Source organism: Aedes aegypti, chromosome 3 (assembly GCF_002204515.2).
Source record: "Aedes aegypti strain LVP_AGWG chromosome 3, AaegL5.0 Primary Assembly, whole genome shotgun sequence".
Lineage (NCBI taxonomy): Eukaryota > Metazoa > Arthropoda > Insecta > Diptera > Culicidae > Aedes > Aedes aegypti.
This window is the reverse complement of record NC_035109.1, coordinates 233,511,019-233,531,170: the sequence shown is the minus strand read 5'-3', so window position 1 is coordinate 233,531,170 and position 20,152 is coordinate 233,511,019. Positions and strand designations below refer to the sequence as shown.

Genomic DNA, 20,152 nt, shown 5'->3' with positions numbered 1-20,152 from the left:
TTTGGATATAATCTTGATGGTTTTCATTAGCGAATAGAAGAATGGAAACTGAAGAATTCAGATAAAAATAGTATGGAATTTACTACTTAGCTTAGCTTAGACTGACTACACATATCAATGGTTGCTATTCCGTGATTGAAGTTAGTGAAAATGCACAAAGAATCAACTAGAAGTTCGGCCGGGATTGGCCATAACCTTCTTCAGTGTACATAATTCAGTGCCTCAATTTATACAGGGTCAATAACGGCGCCGGCAACGTCCTTGCAGTCAGGTGGGATTGGAGGAAGGAATATCAGCGTGTAACCTTTGCTATTTGGAGACCGTGTTTACCTCTGCATCTCCACAAAGGTTACTGGGAGGGATGTTTGTTAATGGGGAGGATCGTTGGATCACAGGATTCACTTTGATAAGCGATTAGACCATGATAAATAATTATTTGTGAGATATAAACATGCTTATATGTAAATATGATATATTCATTTGATATGAACAATTTCTAAGTAGAGGAAAATTATGCCGACACTTGAGGTGATGAACCATTCAAAGTTTGTTGAACAAATACCTAAATGTAACATTCATAGCACTCTTATTCTTATGCCGACACTTACAGTGACGAACCATCCAAAGTTTGTTGAATAAAGTGAACCTTTCGCAAGTCTACACTTGTAGTGTCGAACAATTCAAAGTTTTTTTAATTATAAAAATAAAGGTAAAAAGAAAGAAGTGTGTTGAACAAAAAATGTTAAACATAAATAATTCATGAATCAGAGTTTATGTCGACACTCACAGTGACGAACCATTCATAGTTTGTTGAAAAATCATATTTACGATAAAATGTGCAGTCATACAAATCTTATTGATTAGAAATAGTAGCATAAAACGAGCTCACCAATTGATCCGTCATCCTTGACTGAGCAGCAACAATCCACTTTCAGCTCCACTCGTTTGCTCGGCAATATAAAAGATAAAATAGGCGTGCGTCCGAGATCTCGCCCTCATCGCCCGCCCCCGCAGGAGCAAACGTCAAGATCGAAAGATCAAACAGTACTCAATAAAAATAGTATGGAATTTACTACTAACTATAAAATAACATGTAATATCAAGTCATGAAATCTCTGTTAGAAATCGTATCGGTTGTGTATTTTAAATTTAAAGTCATTAACCCTCCAGTCGTCGCGCGGTTTGCCACCGTCAGAACCACCGCGCTGCTGTTGTCATCGAAAAGCGAAGTTTTTTCAGCGGTGTTGTACAAAATACAACAGCGCGACGACTGAAGTATTAATGAAAAAATCATTGGATTGTGTTTCACCTTTTTACACTTCTCAGAGGCACCCTTCATCGGGAGACCCGCGGCATTGACCCCCTTGTTACCTCCCCAAATCCGGGCTTGGAAGGGACATACCTTTGTATAGAACGATATGGTTTCAACTGATTTTACCTAAAAATGTTTGAGATTCCTCGATTTTTGGACGAAAAAAAAAATACTTTAGAAAATGATCCTGTCTTAAGAATTTAAATTTAAATTATAAACCTCAATATAGTTATGAACGCAATTTTTATTTTTATATTATGTTGTTGTTAGTGAAATGTCTTAAATCAACGCATTGCCTAATCCTAGCATTTTGTGAATTTAGGTATACACATTTTACGACTGAAAATATTTATACATCGAAACGTACTTCAATTACAGTTTTGCTTAAAATATTGACATAAGTTTGTAAACAACTATGAGTAGGGAATTCTTGTAGTATCAGTCATATGAATACTTTTCGTTTTAGGGCAATTTGAGTTATATTGTATTTATTGTTCTAAGGCTTCATCATTAAATCCACAAAAAATTAAATGAAAAATCGGAAATTTTAACGATAATTTTTATAGAACTCATATAATGGTATTAACAGCATTAGCAGTTTTTCTTTAAAAAATACTGTTGTTAGTTTTCTTTCTGAGATAAATATATGATGCGAACAAAAGTTTAGAGAAATTCAAGAAAAGTGATTCTCTCAAATTTAGGACACTTTTAGTAATTTCAGGTCTTTAGGACACTTTCAGTAACTAGTGACCTCGAACTGAAATGCAATTACAATCCCAGCGTCCAAAAAGACTTGAATAACTAAAATTTAATTACAATCGTCAGTATTTTTTCGTAATTAATGGAAATATTTTGAAATGAATCATTTAAAATACACCCGATTCTTTTTTTGCACGGATTTTTTTTTACACGGCCGTGTAAAAAAAATACCATACATTTTTTCCGCCAAAACCTTATTTTTGCATGAAACGTTGAGAAATGGTGTTACTTTTTTGCACGGTTTTCGAAATTTTGAACTGAAAACTTTTTTTTCATGGTACGCATCCCCTGTGCAAAAACAGAATCGGGTGTAATGTATTTCAAAAATAAGTCTGTTCTAAAACGAATCTACATGGTTATTCTATGAAGTAATAAATTAATGACTTTTTGTAATTTTAGATCTTCTCTTATCTATCTTCTATAAATGGAGTGGTTTTTGTATGTCATGAAATGGCTTAAGAACGGATGGACGGATTGTCGTAAGTTTTTCACAGTTGAACTCGACAAGGGATGCGACGTGATAGTGCGAGGGAAAAGTTTAGGAAAATCTCCGGAATAATGTAGTCACTTTACCAAAAAATCTATATAATTAAGAATGGAATTGTGTTTGTATGTCACGAAATGACTTACGAACGGCTCAACAGATTTGAATGATTCATTCTCCGTTTTATTCGTCAAGGATTCCGACGTGTTTGTGTGTATAAAAACTCAGGATATTAACCGGGAAAGTACAAAAACGAGAGTGAATGGAACTGTCATTTTGTATGGGACGATCCATAGCGTTTTTCAACAGCCTACTTGATTACAAGACGAAATTTGCCAGGACCACTTGTATAAATATATATTATAAATATTATATTAAGCAATTCGCACAAATTCGTAGATGCTACAGTCCTAGACCGTTGTGTGAAGGATGCCTCCTTCCCGTCCATTACCAAAGTCAGAGATTTGGGACAACATTGACGCATCCTCCAGCAGTCGTGATCTGTCCTGGCCACGTCCCTGCCAATGCTGGGGGAAATGGGAAGAAATGAATTATTGAACACCTACCTAAGAGAGATTCAGAGAACTCTACGATTCATAGATGTTACGGGATGTTGTGGAATGTTGATGGGAAGAGTTATTCCATAGGATACGTCCAGCAGACGTTTTGGCGATTAACTGGTGTTTTTGCATAAGCTGCAGATTGGAACAAACTCACCCAATTCATATTTCGAAGCTCCATTGCAATTCGCTGATGCTTTCTTCGCAAATTAGCACTGTAGCACCCTCCATCAAAACGCACGCACATCAAAACAAACAAAAAATCGCACTGAAATCTTCGTACTTACTTGCTTGGGACATTGCCAGCCCTCTTGTTTCGGAACTTTATTTGACTGCCCCTGTTTTTTGCGCAATATTTTTCAAAAATAAATAAATAAATATAAATTCCTCGATAATTTTACCAAAAAATATACTATAGGGTAAAAAATGTCAGGTATTGTAGAGCTTTCCTAAAAAAAACATAAATCGCTTGAGTTGTCTCTAAGAAATCTGAAAATTAATTATAGTCAAAGTGATACTAGAAACATGAATGTTCATTACTAAGAAACGGTTGTACCGAATTGCCTTATTTTCGGAACAGAGTCTCATAAAAGTATTGTTTGAAAATATGGTACATGATAAAAAATCTGATGTCTGAGATATTTACGTGAGTTATGGCTAAGCGTCAGTCCCTAAGAAATTTTGGAGTATCTTCGGAGCCAGATTGACCAATGATCTGAATCCAATATAAGTTCTTAAAATAGAAGAGTTTTTTTATAACTTGAAAAAAAATAGTGCAAAAATGCGAGAAGTTTTTGCAATTCAAATATATTTTTGAGGTGAAATCTCTCCTGTTGACGTTACCGACGATGAAGCTTTACTGAATTATATTAGTAAAATACACTAATGCATATTTGACAAAGTGGAACTAGTTTACTTGATCCACTTGAAAAGCAGAATATTGTAGTCCAAATTCATATGTTATCATTTAAGTATATTAGTATATTTTACTTTCAATAATAAGATTGAAGTATATATAGGGTCGCTGTACCAATATCCGCATAGCTAAGAACAAATATTCGTATAAAATCGAAAAATAATGCTAACGTCATTATTTTTACATCATTTGAAAGCTTTTTATCTTGGTTTTGTGGGAAAAATATGAAAACTACGAAAACTCATATGTTTGTATTTATTGTCGCTTGTGCCACTATAGGAATACTATTTCTAATTTCTGTTCCTATAGTAGCACTAGCATCACGGCGTTGGAAAAATACTTATCAAAACCGTATTATTACAAAGTTTTTATATTTTTCCTTCAAAGTGTGGATCAAAAGCTTTCATTTGATGTAAAAAAAATTCTTAATTCATTAATTATTTTGTATAATAAAAAATAGTTTCTCTCAGTAGTGCTACTATAGGAACAATAGGTTTACTATAGGCGCAAGGGAGCTCAAATTTTAAGCAAAACTAATTATTTCGATCATTTTTCTAACAAAATCAAGCTGTGTATCAATGGTACTTAGATGAATAGCTCCTGACCTTCATGTCAAAAAATATTTTGAAAAGATTTAGAGATAAACGGCCGTAAAAAGCCACTAGTTGGACTATAGGGGACTGTCCACTAAGGGAACACTGACCCTATAAGTCGAGAGTAAGCAGGATATGGAAGCGTTGTCCTTTGTCGTCCATGTTGCGAATTAATCTTTTATTATGTCACGCTATCTATGAACGACTTGATTCGACAAGGAGAAAAAGGGTAGGGCAGTCAAAAAATCACGATCCAGGTAAATTTAATTGTGTTGTTTTTTATTAGGAGGTTGTTTACTTTATGAGCTTCCATTATTCTGTCAAACATGTACAGTGGCTCAATTTCATTTTCGTACGGGGCACTGTTTTCATATCAAGTTGGTATAAAACTATTAAATGGTGCATGGACTTCGATATACTTTATCAATAATGAAGGTTATAGGTGTCATCTATTGTTTGGCAATGACAAACTGTATTCATTTGCTTAAATCTTTGGAATAATGGAAAAGTATTGAGATTGTGTCTATAATTGACCCAATTCCATATTCGTACACCTAACAAAAAAGAAATATACAGCATTCAAAACTAATTTTTAATGGACTAGATGACTATTTAAGCTCTTCGTTGTGTTGTTCAGATGCAGTAGAATGCATTTGGAAAATTTATAAACGGATATATTTGAAACTTAAGTAGATTTAAGAAAAATACCAGTTTTCCCATGTTTTTTGCTAAAATATTCGGTAAATCGAACAATAAATTGCATTTTTTTCATCATCACTTCCTTAAGAATGATAATTGCGAATATTGCACAAGTTTCAAAAAATTATAATCAGTTTTAGAGTAGCTAAGAGTGGATATCGACAACTTATACTTTTGAATGTTAGGTAATATAATATTTATAACAAATCCAAAACCAAAAATTTTAGTCAATTTCTTTATGTTTGGCTCCTAAATGTATATACATAATCCATAGTTAATGTTCCTATCAAAACATTGCATAATTATCATTTTTAATTTACATTTTACTACCAAACATGATTATAGAGATTTATAGAATAAATATTATTGCCATAACCGCAACACAAACGTGTTTTTAAAATGATGAAAACAACAGGATATATTCTATTAAATAGTGTATCGATGCTTTCTGCTCATTCAAGTTATTTTGTATTTTTCTTATAAAATCAATAAATTGCAAAATAGGTGCTATTTTGAATATAATTTAAATATTATTTCAAAGATAATTGAATATTACGATGACATCAATTATGTGGAGGTATGTACAGCGTAGTTTAGGGTACTTTATTGTAAAACGAAGTTCGTAGTTCAAATTATTTTTACAGACAAATTCGAAATTAACATTTACCTGTTGTTTAGAATGAAAATTTGGTTTACATTGATTAAAAATATCATTTTAGAAGAGTTTTGAACTTATGGCACAACAATTTTCTGAACTCAAAAGGGATAAAAACTGTTTATGATTTCTGTAAAGTGTATATATTTCAACCAAATTTCTATCAGAGCTTACGAGTATAATCTATAGATTGGATCCAATGACAAAAATAAACGTAATTGTTCGAATTATTGGATTTTATAGCAAAAATCATTGGAAAACTGGCATTTCTCATAATTTTACCTAAATTTTATATATGTCCACTAATAAATTGTCCAAATGTATTTCACTACATCTGAACATCATAATAAAGCACTTCAGTAATCAAATAGAGCTTCTAAATTTAGTTTTGAACGTTGTGCGTTTGAATTTTGGTAGGTGTACGAATATGGAATTGGGTGAATTTTAGACATCAATTCAATACTTTTCTATTAATCCAAAGATGAATGTAAATGGAAACATTTTGTGATTGGCAAACAATAGATGACACCTATTACCTTCAATGTGGATAAAGTATTTGTAGCTCAATACTTCATTTAATAGTTTTTTTACTAACTTGATGTGGAATCAGTATCGTGTACGAATATGAAATTGAGCCACTGTACCTACAATCAAAATCCAAATATGATAACAAAAATGCATTACATTATTTCTTTTTCTTCTTTTCTTTTCAGACTAGTATGAAATTATCGCCAAAGTTTTATCTGTGACCAGTGTTTATCTAGTATTAGCCCGATGCAAATTTACCCCGTCATCACTACGTCATCGCAAAATTAGCCACGCGTTTATACCGGTGAATATTCATTAAAATAAGAAGATAAGCGAAACACTCAAGTCATCACGTGGATTGTCAACCACCCGGCGAGGCTTACGCGGTAGCACAAATAGAATCATTGATTCTTATCTTCACGATATCGATCACTGATTCAGTGACACGACGAGTGATATACGTCCGATAAGGAGAGTCAGTAGGACCGTTGCTCTTATCAATTTAGAAGGAAGCAGGAAAACGTGCTCTCTTGCACACGTTCTCTCTGGTGTCGCTCTCTTCCCGGGTCGTCGTGACTATACTGAATCGGAGTCTCTCATCGGAGGTTCGCACGTTACCGAAGGATTGTGTATGTTCAACCACTTTTGAAGGAGCTCCCATCGCAAGCCACTTGGGTGCTTGTAGCGATTCAACCTGCTCCATTCAGCTCCCCGACGCGACGTACGTGATGGTGTATGGGTGTGAACGCGACGCCCGCGTGAATAAATATATACGAGATCTGAACGCCGCAAGTCAACCAGTCCAGTGCCGGCCGCGGATGAACACAGTCGCCAAGTAAAATTGTGCAACATTACACAATTCGGAAATAAAACCGCATGCTGATTGTTGTATCAAGTCTCTTTCGAGTGATATAACTGCATCGAAGGGAATAACATCACCGTATTTGATTCTCCTTTTTTCTGCCCATCTGCAAGCATTCAAGAAGTTTTCTCTTTGGAAAGGTGAAAGTGAATATAGAAAACTTAACAACCCATCCAAAAGCCGCCCGGAAATCGAATTATACACACAAACGGGTTGCATCGTGTCAGCAGCTTGTGTAATCCTTGTTTTATCAAACCCTTTATCGTTTTCTCGATTTTTGGGAAGCATAGTGTTTTGTGTAGTGCATAAGTGAGTGATTTATTCGTTGAGTTGTACGTTGTGCAATCGAAAACGGAGTTTATTTGTCCTCCGAGTATCGCGAAATCGTCAAAATTCAAAATGAAGGATATAATCGCCAACAGGAACCTAATCAACAAGGACACTATCTTCAAGGAAGTTGTTATCATTGGTGAGTACCGCTTAATAGTTTATCAACCTCATTTTAAACAATTCGTAGCACGAAACATTGACTGCGATATTGAAGTTCAAGAAAAGGTCTAGTAGGACGAAATTTGCATGTCATTGCTAATGGAACGCGTTCATTCATGACGCGGCCGGCCGGGGTAGCCCCAGTCTGAATGTAGTTTCAGCCAATAGTTTACCATCCAATACAACACATGGATACTGACTGATACCGTGTGAATGTACCGAAAAAGGGGGAAACGAAAAAACTCACTTACAAGCCTCGAACAGCGCTGACCAGCCTTCCGCCGCACGATTTGAGAGAACCATCGCGATGGTTTGTTTCTAAGAATAATGCAAAGTGGGGATCGTAAAATAATGGCAGCAGGAACAATCGTATGCAGGATTACGAAGATTTATGTAGCGCACGAGATAGCGAGCTCGAGTTTAACGCTCGCTACTTAACCAGTTTTATGGGCTTGAAGATAAGGCGCGCAGATATGTGGTCACCTAGTTGTGGTCAACTATTGCCGGCATCTTTCGTCAGTTAACTACTTTAGTTCTATTGAAAATTCCGCGAATGCGATTTAATCGCAATGTATAATATAAATGGGGCCTTCCTTAGCCGAGTGGTTACAGTCCGCGGCTACATAGCAAAGCCATGCTGAAGGTGTCTGGGTTCGATTCCCGGTCGGTCCAGGATCTTTTCGTAATGGAAATTTCCTTGATTTCCCTAAGCATAGAGTATCATCGTACCTGTCACACGATATACGATTGCGAAAATGGCAACTAAGGCAAAGAAAGCCCTTAGTTTTGTAAGTGTTCTTTCGCTGAACAGCTGTCTCTGTCCCAGTGGGGACGTTAATGCCAAGAGGAAGAAGTATAATATAAATAATGATACGGTGGGTGTATTTTTGTATATGCTTCTAAAATGTACTTTTTATATGAACATTATGATATTGATACTACATCTTCAAGCACTGTTCGCTTGGATAGTTTATAATATTTTTAGGGAAGTTTAGTATTTGAAGAACATCTTCTTCTTCTTGGCATTATGTTCCTACTAGTTCAGAGCCTACTACTTAATTACCAGTGTTCTTAGTGCACTTCCATCTTAGAACTTTCTTTGTCAGTATTGGCCATTTTCTCATTCGTATATCGTGTTGCAGGTATGATGATGCTCTATTACCAAGGAAGTAAGGAAACACCACGGGTTTGCTTTGAAGCTGCGAACGTTATCACTAGGCTTAGGAAAGCCCCTTGAAACCCCTTCTTAAACCCTAATATTTAAAACAAATCCGGTCGTAAAACAGCAATATATGTAACATTCTCCTACGGTTCATTGTCCTGGCATCACGTTATCGAATATTGCAACATCCATTTTCAACATTGCAACGAAAGTTTAAAATAATCTGAGATCATAGATTGCTTTAGTAGTTATTCGGGTGCTGATGCAATATTCAAAACTGGTGTTGCAATACTCGGTGAAGCGATGCCATACTTTAGGCGGTAGTGGAATCTGCTGAAAAAAGACATTAACCATATTTGGGAACATAGGACAAATCAGAAACTCATTCTAAGCATTAAAAATATATAGCACAGCCCAAAGCCATTTTCAGTAAAGTTACAATGAATTATATCAACAACTATAACTATTAAAAGTTTCCTTTTTACCAACTTTACACTGCTAAACTTGCTTTACTTGCTCTCCAGAGAATCTTTCATCACACTTGGTTATCACAGTAAAATTTGTGCTTTCAATCAATTTCTATTCAATTTTCTTCTCTAAGTACCCTAAGCAATGCAACATCACCAGGCATTACGTAAATCATCATCCGAATTGGTCAGATATTATCTGGAGATATCCTTAGAGAAATTACAAATTGAATTCTTAAAAAAATTGTAACGAAAATCTTGGAAAAAAAAACTTGGAGAATCACGGAATGTTTTCCAGAAGAAATTCATTTTTGATTGTCTTGAGGAACTTTCTGAGAAATTCCTGAAAATATCATCAGGGTATGTCTAGTTGAATGGTGTGATAACTCCTGAACATAAACCTTGGAGGAATTCCCAGTAAAACAGTAGAAATTGGTTGATTTTTAGCGAAAATTTGTGACGAATTCGTTAGAAAATTCTAAAAAAAACTCACATGTTCAATGGGGGAGTTTGCAGAATATCTTGAGCAGAATCTCTCGACAAAATCGTACTTTGATTTTTTATGTTATCTTGAATAAAAATCCAGAGAAAACTTTCTGTTATTTCCTGATGTAATGTCTGAAGAAAATCATGAAAAAAATATTTTTAATATTTCTCATGCCGTAAAGTAAAGTGGGGCAAGAGTTTCTTTTTGTGATTTCCTGTTCAATTGGTTGTTCGAATGTTATTAAAGTAAGAGACTTTCACTACAAATAACAGGAGAATCGGTTGAGATTTGGAAAAGTTATGGCTATTTGTTGTTTTTTGACGTAAAAATTGTAATTTTGAGTTAAACTTCCATTGCATGGGACCAAATTAAGATAAAGTCCTATTTGATTTTTTATGCAATGGCGTTTTTAGGCCTATCATAAGTATGCTTTTAGGGTTTTAGTTTTTACATAAATGCTTGGAATCAATAGTTGGCCCATAGTGGGGCCAAAGTTCGACCCATACATAAAATCGCGGAAAAAATTGCAAATTGCCACAAAACCACTTACTATCATCAGATTTAGCGAAATTTGCCTGATCGTGCGAAAAAAGGCACTAGCATATTACATTTTAACTGAGTTTTGTTAAAAATTGCTGTTCTTGGGTATATTATAATTAATTCTGTTTTGGGTGATTTTGATGATTTGTCTCTTTTAGCGGCATTTGAAAGGCCATACATTGGGCAACTTTTACTGCAAAAATTGTGTAAGTAAGAAAGTTGAGAAAACTTACTTCAAAAAACATAAAAAAAACTCAAAATTTGCCTGTAATCAACGGTGTGCTACCTCTAGCAAGTTTAACTCTTCTGTTAGTTAGTTAAAAAAACTTATTTTTGGATCCACCCTAAGTTAAAACTTCCAGCTCAAATGAAGTGTTAGATCAAAAACGTCTTCGACAAAGTTGTTCATAATAACATTTTCCAGAAGCTTGCAGAAGATCGCAGCCACGAATTCCCCAAACAAAAGAGTTTCAGTCAAAATTTAAACTTAAATAAGGGTTAGATCATTATTTTTTCTTACGAGATGCAAGACTCAATTACGAATAAGTTCTCTGAAAACATCATTTTTTCCGCTAAATTGTCGGTTCGGACCTTTGTGCACTGATGATTATTAAAACATGCTCAAATAGGAAAATATGATACAACGTGCTTTACGGCCTGTCCAGGCTGTCGTTTAAATCATACACATAATGATACTATTACAGTCAACTTTCGGTATTGAAAATACCATTGAGTCGTAGAACATACAATCAGTAAAACTGTGATTCAAAGTACCCTCTATTTAGCCATGAAAATCAATTTTTATTACGGGTCTATAATTCTAGATCGAGATACGGAATATAGAGTTATGCAAAGTTGACTGTATTTATGAAAGCATCAGTCTATAATACATTTTCTGATTTTAGAAATATCAAATACAAAACATTGATAAATTTCCCACCAATCATTGGTCATCAATATCACGTTGGTATGACACAACTTGCCGGTTCCCTTTGATAAACTTGCTCTGTGAGCCGCGATCCAGTTCGGTGACAATACCCGCGAAGGTTGATTGGTCACGAGAAAAGCTTATTATCTTGTTGATAATCATATTGCAAATACCATATTTCTCACTGAGACTACTGCGCAAATACTTTCCTGCTAGGTATGCGATGACACTAGCAATTCACTCGGACAGTTCTTTTGTTTGGCGATTTCTTTGGAGCGAGCCTGCTTTAGGATGTAACTTTATCATCCTATTCATCACTTTGACGTGCCTAATGACAATGTGAAAATAATAACGTTGGAAAGTACAGCGTCTGAGCCCGAAATGTCATGTTCATTTATCCATGAGCCGTACTCGCCTCGATTGATGCGACGATAAGACCGACAAAATATGTTCCCAATTACTCACCCTGAAAGTGATTAAATAGCCTCATAGAATAGTGCGTTCAATTTCTGTAATTATAGTGGGACACTAATCAATTTCATTTTTTCAATTCAAAAAAAGGATCCGAGTACACAAATTAAAAGTTCGTTTGTAGATCCCAATCATTGAATATTTAATCAGTAACCCAATCTAGATTTGACGCGCAATGGATGATTATATTTTTAGTCGCCTCACATTAAAACTTGAATTAACCCGCCCACAGTTATGACTGAATTATTATCAACAAAAGCAATTCAAACTATCTGACATTATCATTGTTGATAATAATGGGAAAAGACACACTTTTCTCCAGCGGTTGATTTAGTTTACGTTGAGTCACAGCACAAAAACGTTCTGGCCGTCATGAACTTTCAGGATAATTCATGTAGGTACAACTGTAACCGCTGTTCGCGATTGTCATCTTTCGAATGTCTGCGTGTGCTTTACCAAGTATTAAGCGTGAGTGTCGTCAGCTGATAACGGAGCTAAGACGGCTGGAAATTACCACCGTGACGAAGCTGAAAACGAGACCATGTCACGAGAAATGACTGCATTTATTTAGATAAGCATCTTCGTGGTGGTATCACGGTGAGATAAAAGGGGGTCTCGTAATGTCGCTCGATTTGGATCGGCTTACTTTCGTTGAGCGATGAGATTCTCGTTTGTTGTTTTGCTATGACAATTGAAATGAATCAATTTCGGTAGAAATTCGGTCAGTCAAGTGCTCCAGCATGTGAGTCTCGAAGTTTCGAAGCTGATAACAGCTACGTGATATAAATGAAAATTATTTCAGTGAACGAGTATTACATTGGATTTGGAGCTTACACAGAAAGATATGTAGGGTTGTGCTGCTCGTCCCCGAATGACGATTCCACGAATGTCGTTTCTCCAAACGTCAGTTACCCAAATAGCTCATTTCCCCGATAAGGTTTTTGTCATGACTGCATATACTCATGCTGATATGTACCCTGCTTTATTTGATTGGCAGTTCTTTCGAGTTTCACCGTCTTCGGCATCTTTGGCAATCTTCTTTTTTTTTTTTCTTCTTCTTGGTATTACATCCTCACTGGGACAGAGCCTGCTTCTCAGCTTAATGTTCAATGATCATTCCCACAGTTATTAACTGAGGGCTTTCTTTGCCAAAGTTGCCATTTTAGCTTTGGTATATCGTGTGGCATTACTATGATACACTTCTTCTTTCTTCTTTCTGGCGTTACGTCCCAACTGGGACAAAGCCTGCTTCTCAGATTAGTGTTCTAATAAGCACTTCCACAGTTATTAACTGAGAGCTTTCTTTGCCAATTGACCATTTTTGCATGTGTATATCGTGTGGCAGATACGAAGATACTCTATGCCCTGGGAATCGAGAAAATTTCCTTAACGAAAAGATCCTCGACCAGTGGGATTCGTACCCACGACCCTCTGCAGGGTCATGCTGAATAGCTGCGCGTTTACCGCTACGGCTATCTGGGCCCCACACTATGATACACATCGATCCTGAAAAGATCCTGAGAATCGAACCCAGAAACCATCAGCATGGTTTTGCGGACTCTAACCACTCGGCTTAGGAAGGCCCCCACCTATTTGACAATCTGTTGATACCAATTATTTCATCATTTCGATTGCTTATCGTTCTTTCTTGGTCACCAGAATCAAAAGAAAGAAGTTTGGCAATTATAGTTACAAAGAATTATCAATTTTGTTTAAAATGCTGTTCTTCTATGTAACTACTTAATGCGAAAAGTTCATTAACCCAATCTTTCTGATGAGAAACGTTCTTATGCGAAACATCTTTAGGCGAAATGGGCCAATATGTTTCCTTCCAAGCTGAAATCGTTGTAATGTCATTGAACGATAATACTATTGTTATATGAGGCACCTCCGGTCAAGCATTTTTTCGGGTTGGAAATTTTCTCGATGAAGGGGAAGGGGTAGGCCCCAGCGTAACGACTTTTACAAAATGTTGGAAGATTCCATACGAAAAGCGTTAGGGGGGGTTAAAAATTTTCAATTTTAGCATTTCGTAATAAATTGATACAGCCTTATTCCGGTGGATCACTTGTTCGGATCCGATTAAAATGATCCCACCTTCCTTTGGTATAAATTGAACTGCAATTGTTTTTTGCAGTATTGACTACAGTTGAATGTGAGAGCTAGATTATGCTAAGGACCTTGCTTTTGGACCTTTGTCAAACTTTGCACATCTCAAAAAATAAATTAAATGTGTCAGAACGACATCATTTTAAGCATATTGCCTATCTAGAAATAAAAACTTAATCATCAATATCACATTGGATTGGAATAACTCAATGTTGCACAAAACCTATGAACATTTTAGAAAGGGAGCTTCGATAAAAAGAGTTATTAATCTCTGAACGTACTAACTCTTCAAGAAACATGCGATACTCTTCATTACAGAATGAACCCCCTTAAAAGGAAATGCTCTTGTTGCTAATGATAAGTGTCGGATTTTCTATAGTTTACTAAGAATATTTCAACAGCTGGGCGAGGATGAGACTAGTTTTTTGACGATGTTTTGTTTTTCTCATAAAATGAGTCATTTTTGATTAATGAGGGGTGCGACTTTGTTGAGTCAATTCTCTGTGTTAGACCCTCCCCAGTGGGACCTTTTTAACTTCATTGATTCCTTCAGATGTTTCTAAATCAAGAACTGTATCGAAATCGATACTTTATTGCCCCTCAATGGCGATTGAGTAATACGACATGCACTTCACTATAGGGTACGGGTAATGTCACAATAGATCTAACGATCTTTCAAAAAATTGAATTATAATTAGGTTAACTGGAATCATCAAAATACTTCCCTAATTTCAGATAATTATTACGAAATTTGATATTTTTTAAATTGAATGTATGTTCCAGAGGCCTTAGAGTTTATAGATAAAAAAATATTAAGGCATGGAAGAATTTTTTTAATATTACCTTGACTCAGATCAACGTGTGTTGTCAGATAATTTTTCTATAAGAGTTTTTAAACCCAAAAGAATTGAGAGAATTCCTTCATAAGTTATATAAAAATTAATATTGACCGTTATATCGGAAACGAGTCATAAAAATCTATCTATGTGGTACAACGTGTTTTAATCTACTAATTGCTCATTTATCCATGCTTACATATGGGTCTAATTTCCGACACATAAAACATTGAATTACATATCAGGGGGACAATTCGGTCTTCTTGAGCCTAGCGGTAACGACTGCGGCTATGCTGATGGTATCTGGTTTCAATTCCCAGTCGGTCCAGGATCTGTTCGTAATGGAAATTTCTTTACCTTCCCAGGACATAGAGTATTATCGTGTCTGCCACACGATATACGAATGCGAAAAATGGCAGCTTATTCAGAGAAAGCTCTAAGCTAATCACTGTGAACACTGAGCTGTCCAAGTTGGGAGTTGGGACGTCATGCCTTCTTCTTGGAAGAAGAAGAGTACGATTAAAAAAAATATATTGGCCTCAATGGGGCGAAAGCCTAAAATGTTTGAGAAATACTGACCCGTAGCAATACCACAACCAAAATTTAGTTCTGGGTTTTTTGTAAGCTTGGTGAGAATGCTTTTTGAAAAGTTATTTTATTGGTAAAAAATCGTGTTAGTAAATTAAAATATATATCGTCTTATTAAGACGCATATTATGAATGGATTAACAAAATAACAATCGTTCTTCATCTGTGTTGTTCCTAAATTATGTTTTCAACAATGATGATCTTTAAGAGAAGAAGTGAACCCGCCTAAGGCTGAACGCCTCTATAATAAAGCAGTGTTGCATTTGAACGCGTTCAGTTTGCGTTCCAGTTCAAACTTTTGAACGAGGGATCAAGTAGGCTTGAACATTGAGCAGTTCAAAAATTTGAACCCATGCGAGCTGAAAATTGAACGCGGAATGAAAACTGTCGTCATGGCAGACACACTACTTATTTCAATGTTGCAAAGTTTTGAAAGATGTTAGGAAACATTTAAGGTGCCATATATTTGTAACGATTGGAATTCAATATGTTATGATGTAGTGTTTTTCGTGTTTTCAGCTTCATTGTGCATTTTGAAGTGAACGGGCCGTTCTTGAGCAGGTGCAGAATCTTGCACGAGAGTTCAATGCTTACTAGGTTCTCGTGCAAAATTAGAACGCGTTCAGTTCACTTTTGGCTCGCGTTCAGTTCAAAATGCATCACTGTAATAAAGAAAATCAAATCATCTTTCAGAGCAACAAATTTCAATAGAAATCATTGTCACTGTTGTTCCAGTAGGTTGGAAGCCAAATTCTCGTATGTTACACATATGACAACCCAGAAAATTTCGTATGAAGATCAAAACCATGTTTTACTTTCATTGTGAAGATTTAATGATCAAATGTGTATGAAAAATTATCAATACGTTCAACAACTCCCAGCAACTTCATTTTTTAACGCCAAAATAATATTCAAATCGCAATAGCTTTTAATAACTTTTAGGTTTCTCGATATTTTTGCACCATTTTTTCACAAGTTCTCAAAAAACTCTTCTAGTTTAAGAATCCGTGTCATTGGTGATCTGATTTAAAAGATATTCCGGTGTTTCTTGGGGACCGACATTCTCCATATAAAATGTCTTTGGGGGCAATTTTGTTTTACCGTAATTCTAGGTAGGTAATAAGAAGCTACTCTGAAAAAATCATACAAATAGGTTGAAGATATTGGAATAATAGGATAAGATGGTTTTTGAAGTTTTCAAGATCTCATTTGGCTAGCGTGGTACCAGACACATAAATGTTCATTATTCAAAAAATGCTGCACCAAATTGCTTCATTTTTTCATTTACGTGATTATTTTTTGAAGCAGATGAACAATGATCAATATCGTCACAGGATCTAAAACTTAAAAAGTTTTTTTAAAGTTTGTGAAAAAATGTAGCTAAAATATCCAAATACAAAAAGATAATTGTGAACTGAATATTTTTCGTGGTGAAAAAATTATGTTGCTAGTAGAGGGGATAAACTTTTTTTTTGGATGACTTTTAAATCCGATTGATTTACTGCTGCAGTGAAATGCTCATGCTGCATTCTTCTAATAAACAAATCGAAGTCGCATTTTTCCAACAATTTATATGTTTATTCATGATCCCGAAAATAAACCGAGAGCTAAATGCTTCGATAGCATTTCAAGATTTTTTTCATTAAGAAAACAAGCTTTTAATTTTTTGAATTCATTTTATTAGAAATAGCTCAACAATTTCTCATCCATGACATAAGTTTTAAACATAATTCCTCTGAATCAAAGGCCTATATTCTCACATAATCCTGCACATAAATTTAACCTATTCCTACATGGGAAAAAATCTATAAAAACTAATATTTTAGCTGACTACGCCCATTCTTAAAATACCATGAAATGTCATGCCATTTTACCATGTTTACATCCCACCATATTACTGGTACATAGGACAGAAAACATTTCCACCAATCTGATTTAGACTACAGACATGGTAAAATCAAGCACATTTCTGGTTTGCTGAAAATGACCGGTGCGAGCGCTTAAGTCAACCCCCTGCACAATTTTTTTGCGTGTAGAATTGATTTACGTAGAACAATTGGCAGGACTTTTCACAAAATCCTCTCAAACAACTCCGGATACGATATTCATGGATGACTTGTGCATGACTCTCACATAATTCACAGGATTCCATATACTTTTAGCCAGGACTCATTGACTTCAAGACGTAATATTCTAAAATCCTGGGCATGGTTTCACTGTAACCGTAGGAGGGGTTCTGATGGAATCTTAGATTTATTTAAAACTAGTGCTCCCGGCAAAATTCGTCTTGCCATCAAGTAGGCTGTTTAAAGTCATGTTTTAATGTTTTTCACATTATTCCGGAGACTTTCCCGAACTGTTTCCACGCACTAACTCGTCGAATCCCTTGTCATTACGTTCATATATCCTGTGCAACAGTGAAAAACTTACGTCAATCCGTTGATCCGTTCCCAAACCATTTCGTGATATACAAAAACCACTCCATTTTTATTGATAGAGCCCGCTGCAGTTTTCTCAAAGACGTCTGGTGGAATTATGAGTAGGATTTCTATGAAAACCTGGAAATTATTGTCACATAGCCCTTGACAACATAATTCCAAAAATTCTAGGGTACAGTCTTCAAAATATCTTTGGCAGGATTATTGCATGATTTCGGAAGGCACGTTTACAATATCCAGCAAGACGCTTGGCAGAAATTATCTGTTTTTCGATATATTCAAAGAAATTGCATCATTTACTGACTTTCATCAGAATTCACGCGATTGTCTGTGCATCGAAGAATGGCCCACTAGACTGATGCAAATTTTGAAGTTTTTGCTCCCCTATGCTTAAACGATGTCAATTATGATGAAAACGACCCTCCCAAAATTTGAAGAGATTCGAAAGAAATTTAGCTGTGCACACGCTATTTGAAGTTTATATGGAAATTACTATGGAAAATGCAAACCTTTTGTGTTCAGTCCTCTAATTGCTCGTCATAATAATCTATGGAAAAGTGAACACACTCATCTCATGTGAAAACTTCCCAGCTACAACTTTGCCGAAGACCACATTTCGATTGGACTTAAGGATAATTTGTTATTATTGATAACAAAGTCTGAATCATGCTGAGATGACCATTCAATTACTTTCAGAGCAACACTGCTTTTTTGCTGTAGAACATAGTAGCCTGGGTTACTTTGATCTATTCTCCCCGCCAGGAGCACCACTGTTGCCTGCCGAACAGTTGGTTAAGCATGCTACATGCAAACCTGAGACGAGACTCGCGAAGACGGTCTTCTTTTTCTGTGATTGCTGAGTTTTTTTCTTATTCCACTTTGTGTTTATACCAATTATGCGCAAGCCGTTCAAATCCTCACATGAACCTCTCAGCAAAAAATGATTGATTTTGCATCACATCGAATCATAAATAGCCATTTGAGAGAAATTTTATGCCAGCAAACGTAGCAGACATTAGAAATAATTAATCTTCTGCTTAGATTTATCAGCAACTTTGGAAAAAACTGCTCCGCTGACTGAGGTTTTCAATAACAATTTACCTTGAACACAATACTTTTCACTTTTTCAGCCATAAAAACGGTGGGCTGCATTTGACGTTTCATGAGAGGGGAATCTGGGCTGCATATGACGTTGATATTTTTCCTCTTCGCGAGTCTCTCTCAGATGCAAACCAACTTTATGATGATGAATAACAATTTATCCTGACGTTCAATCAAAAAGTGGTCTTCGGCAAAGTTGTAGCTGGGAGGATTTCACATTAGAAGAATTTGTTCACTTTTCCATAAAATTTTATGACGAAGAGATAGAGGGCTGAACACTAAAGATTGGCGTTTTCCACAGTAATCTCCATATAAACTTCAAATGGCGTGTGCACAGTCAAATTTCTTCCGAATCACTTCAAATTTTGGGAGGATGCTAGTTTCCATAAATAAAATCGTTTAAGCATGGGGGAGCTAAAATTTCAAAATTTGCATCACTCTAATGGCCCACCGCTCAAATTTTTTTCTGCGATTTTGCCCGCGATACAAATAGGTTGGGCAGGCCTGGTATAATAGAACACAAGCTGAGAAGCAGGCTTTGTCCCACTAAGGACATAATGTCAGAAATAAGACAAGGATTGATTTTTCCTCCCCTTGGTTATGCGACCTAGCCGCGAAGGGAGGGCATAAACCATTAGCCCATATGATGGAAACCAAAGGCGTAACCTGTAGTGGTGGTACCATCAGTACACCAGTATCCGCTCATGTACCAGTAGCCCGCTCACACCGAAAAAAGATAAGTTTAAACAAAATAAATATGAAAACTATAGCCACTAGACGATTCAAATCGACAAATTGAATTATACTGTGGACAATCTTTTGCGTATTTACTCAAATTACCTTACTTTTAAAACTCGTGAGCGGGCTACTGGAACATGAGCGGATACTGGTGCACTGATGGTATCACATTTTGGCATTTTTTACTTAAAGCCGCGTCATAATTCATATGGCATAGACGCAATAATATCTCGGATGTGATCCAACAAACATTCTGCGTCATTGATAGAATTGATGCCCATTTCAAATAATTAATCTATTCGAAGTGGACATTAATACTATTGGTGACGATCAGTTTGCCTTTTGCTAACCAGAATGATCCGTAGCCACTCTTACTATTAGCTAGCTAGATACGACGTAGGGAATATAACTCTGAGGAAAATGGCTAGTA

The 20,152-nt window shown here is 35.8% G+C and overlaps 1 protein-coding gene across 5 annotated transcripts in view; it reads left to right on the top strand.

Annotated features, from left to right (window-relative positions):
• LOC5576242 (oxidative stress-induced growth inhibitor 2) overlaps positions 1–20,152 on the top strand; it is a 138,485-nt gene that overhangs the window by 97,465 nt on the left and 20,868 nt on the right. For 4 of the 5 annotated variants that reach the window (XM_021853288.1, XM_021853291.1, XM_021853290.1 and 1 more), the window contains one exon: positions 6,692–7,837. The exons of the other annotated variant lie outside the window; for it this stretch is intronic. In XM_021853288.1, coding sequence (XP_021708980.1) covers positions 7,768–7,837 — 70 coding nt within the window. In that variant the 5' untranslated portion in view covers positions 6,692–7,767. The remainder of the gene's footprint in view (positions 1–6,691; positions 7,838–20,152) is intronic. 5 annotated transcript variants of the gene reach the window in all.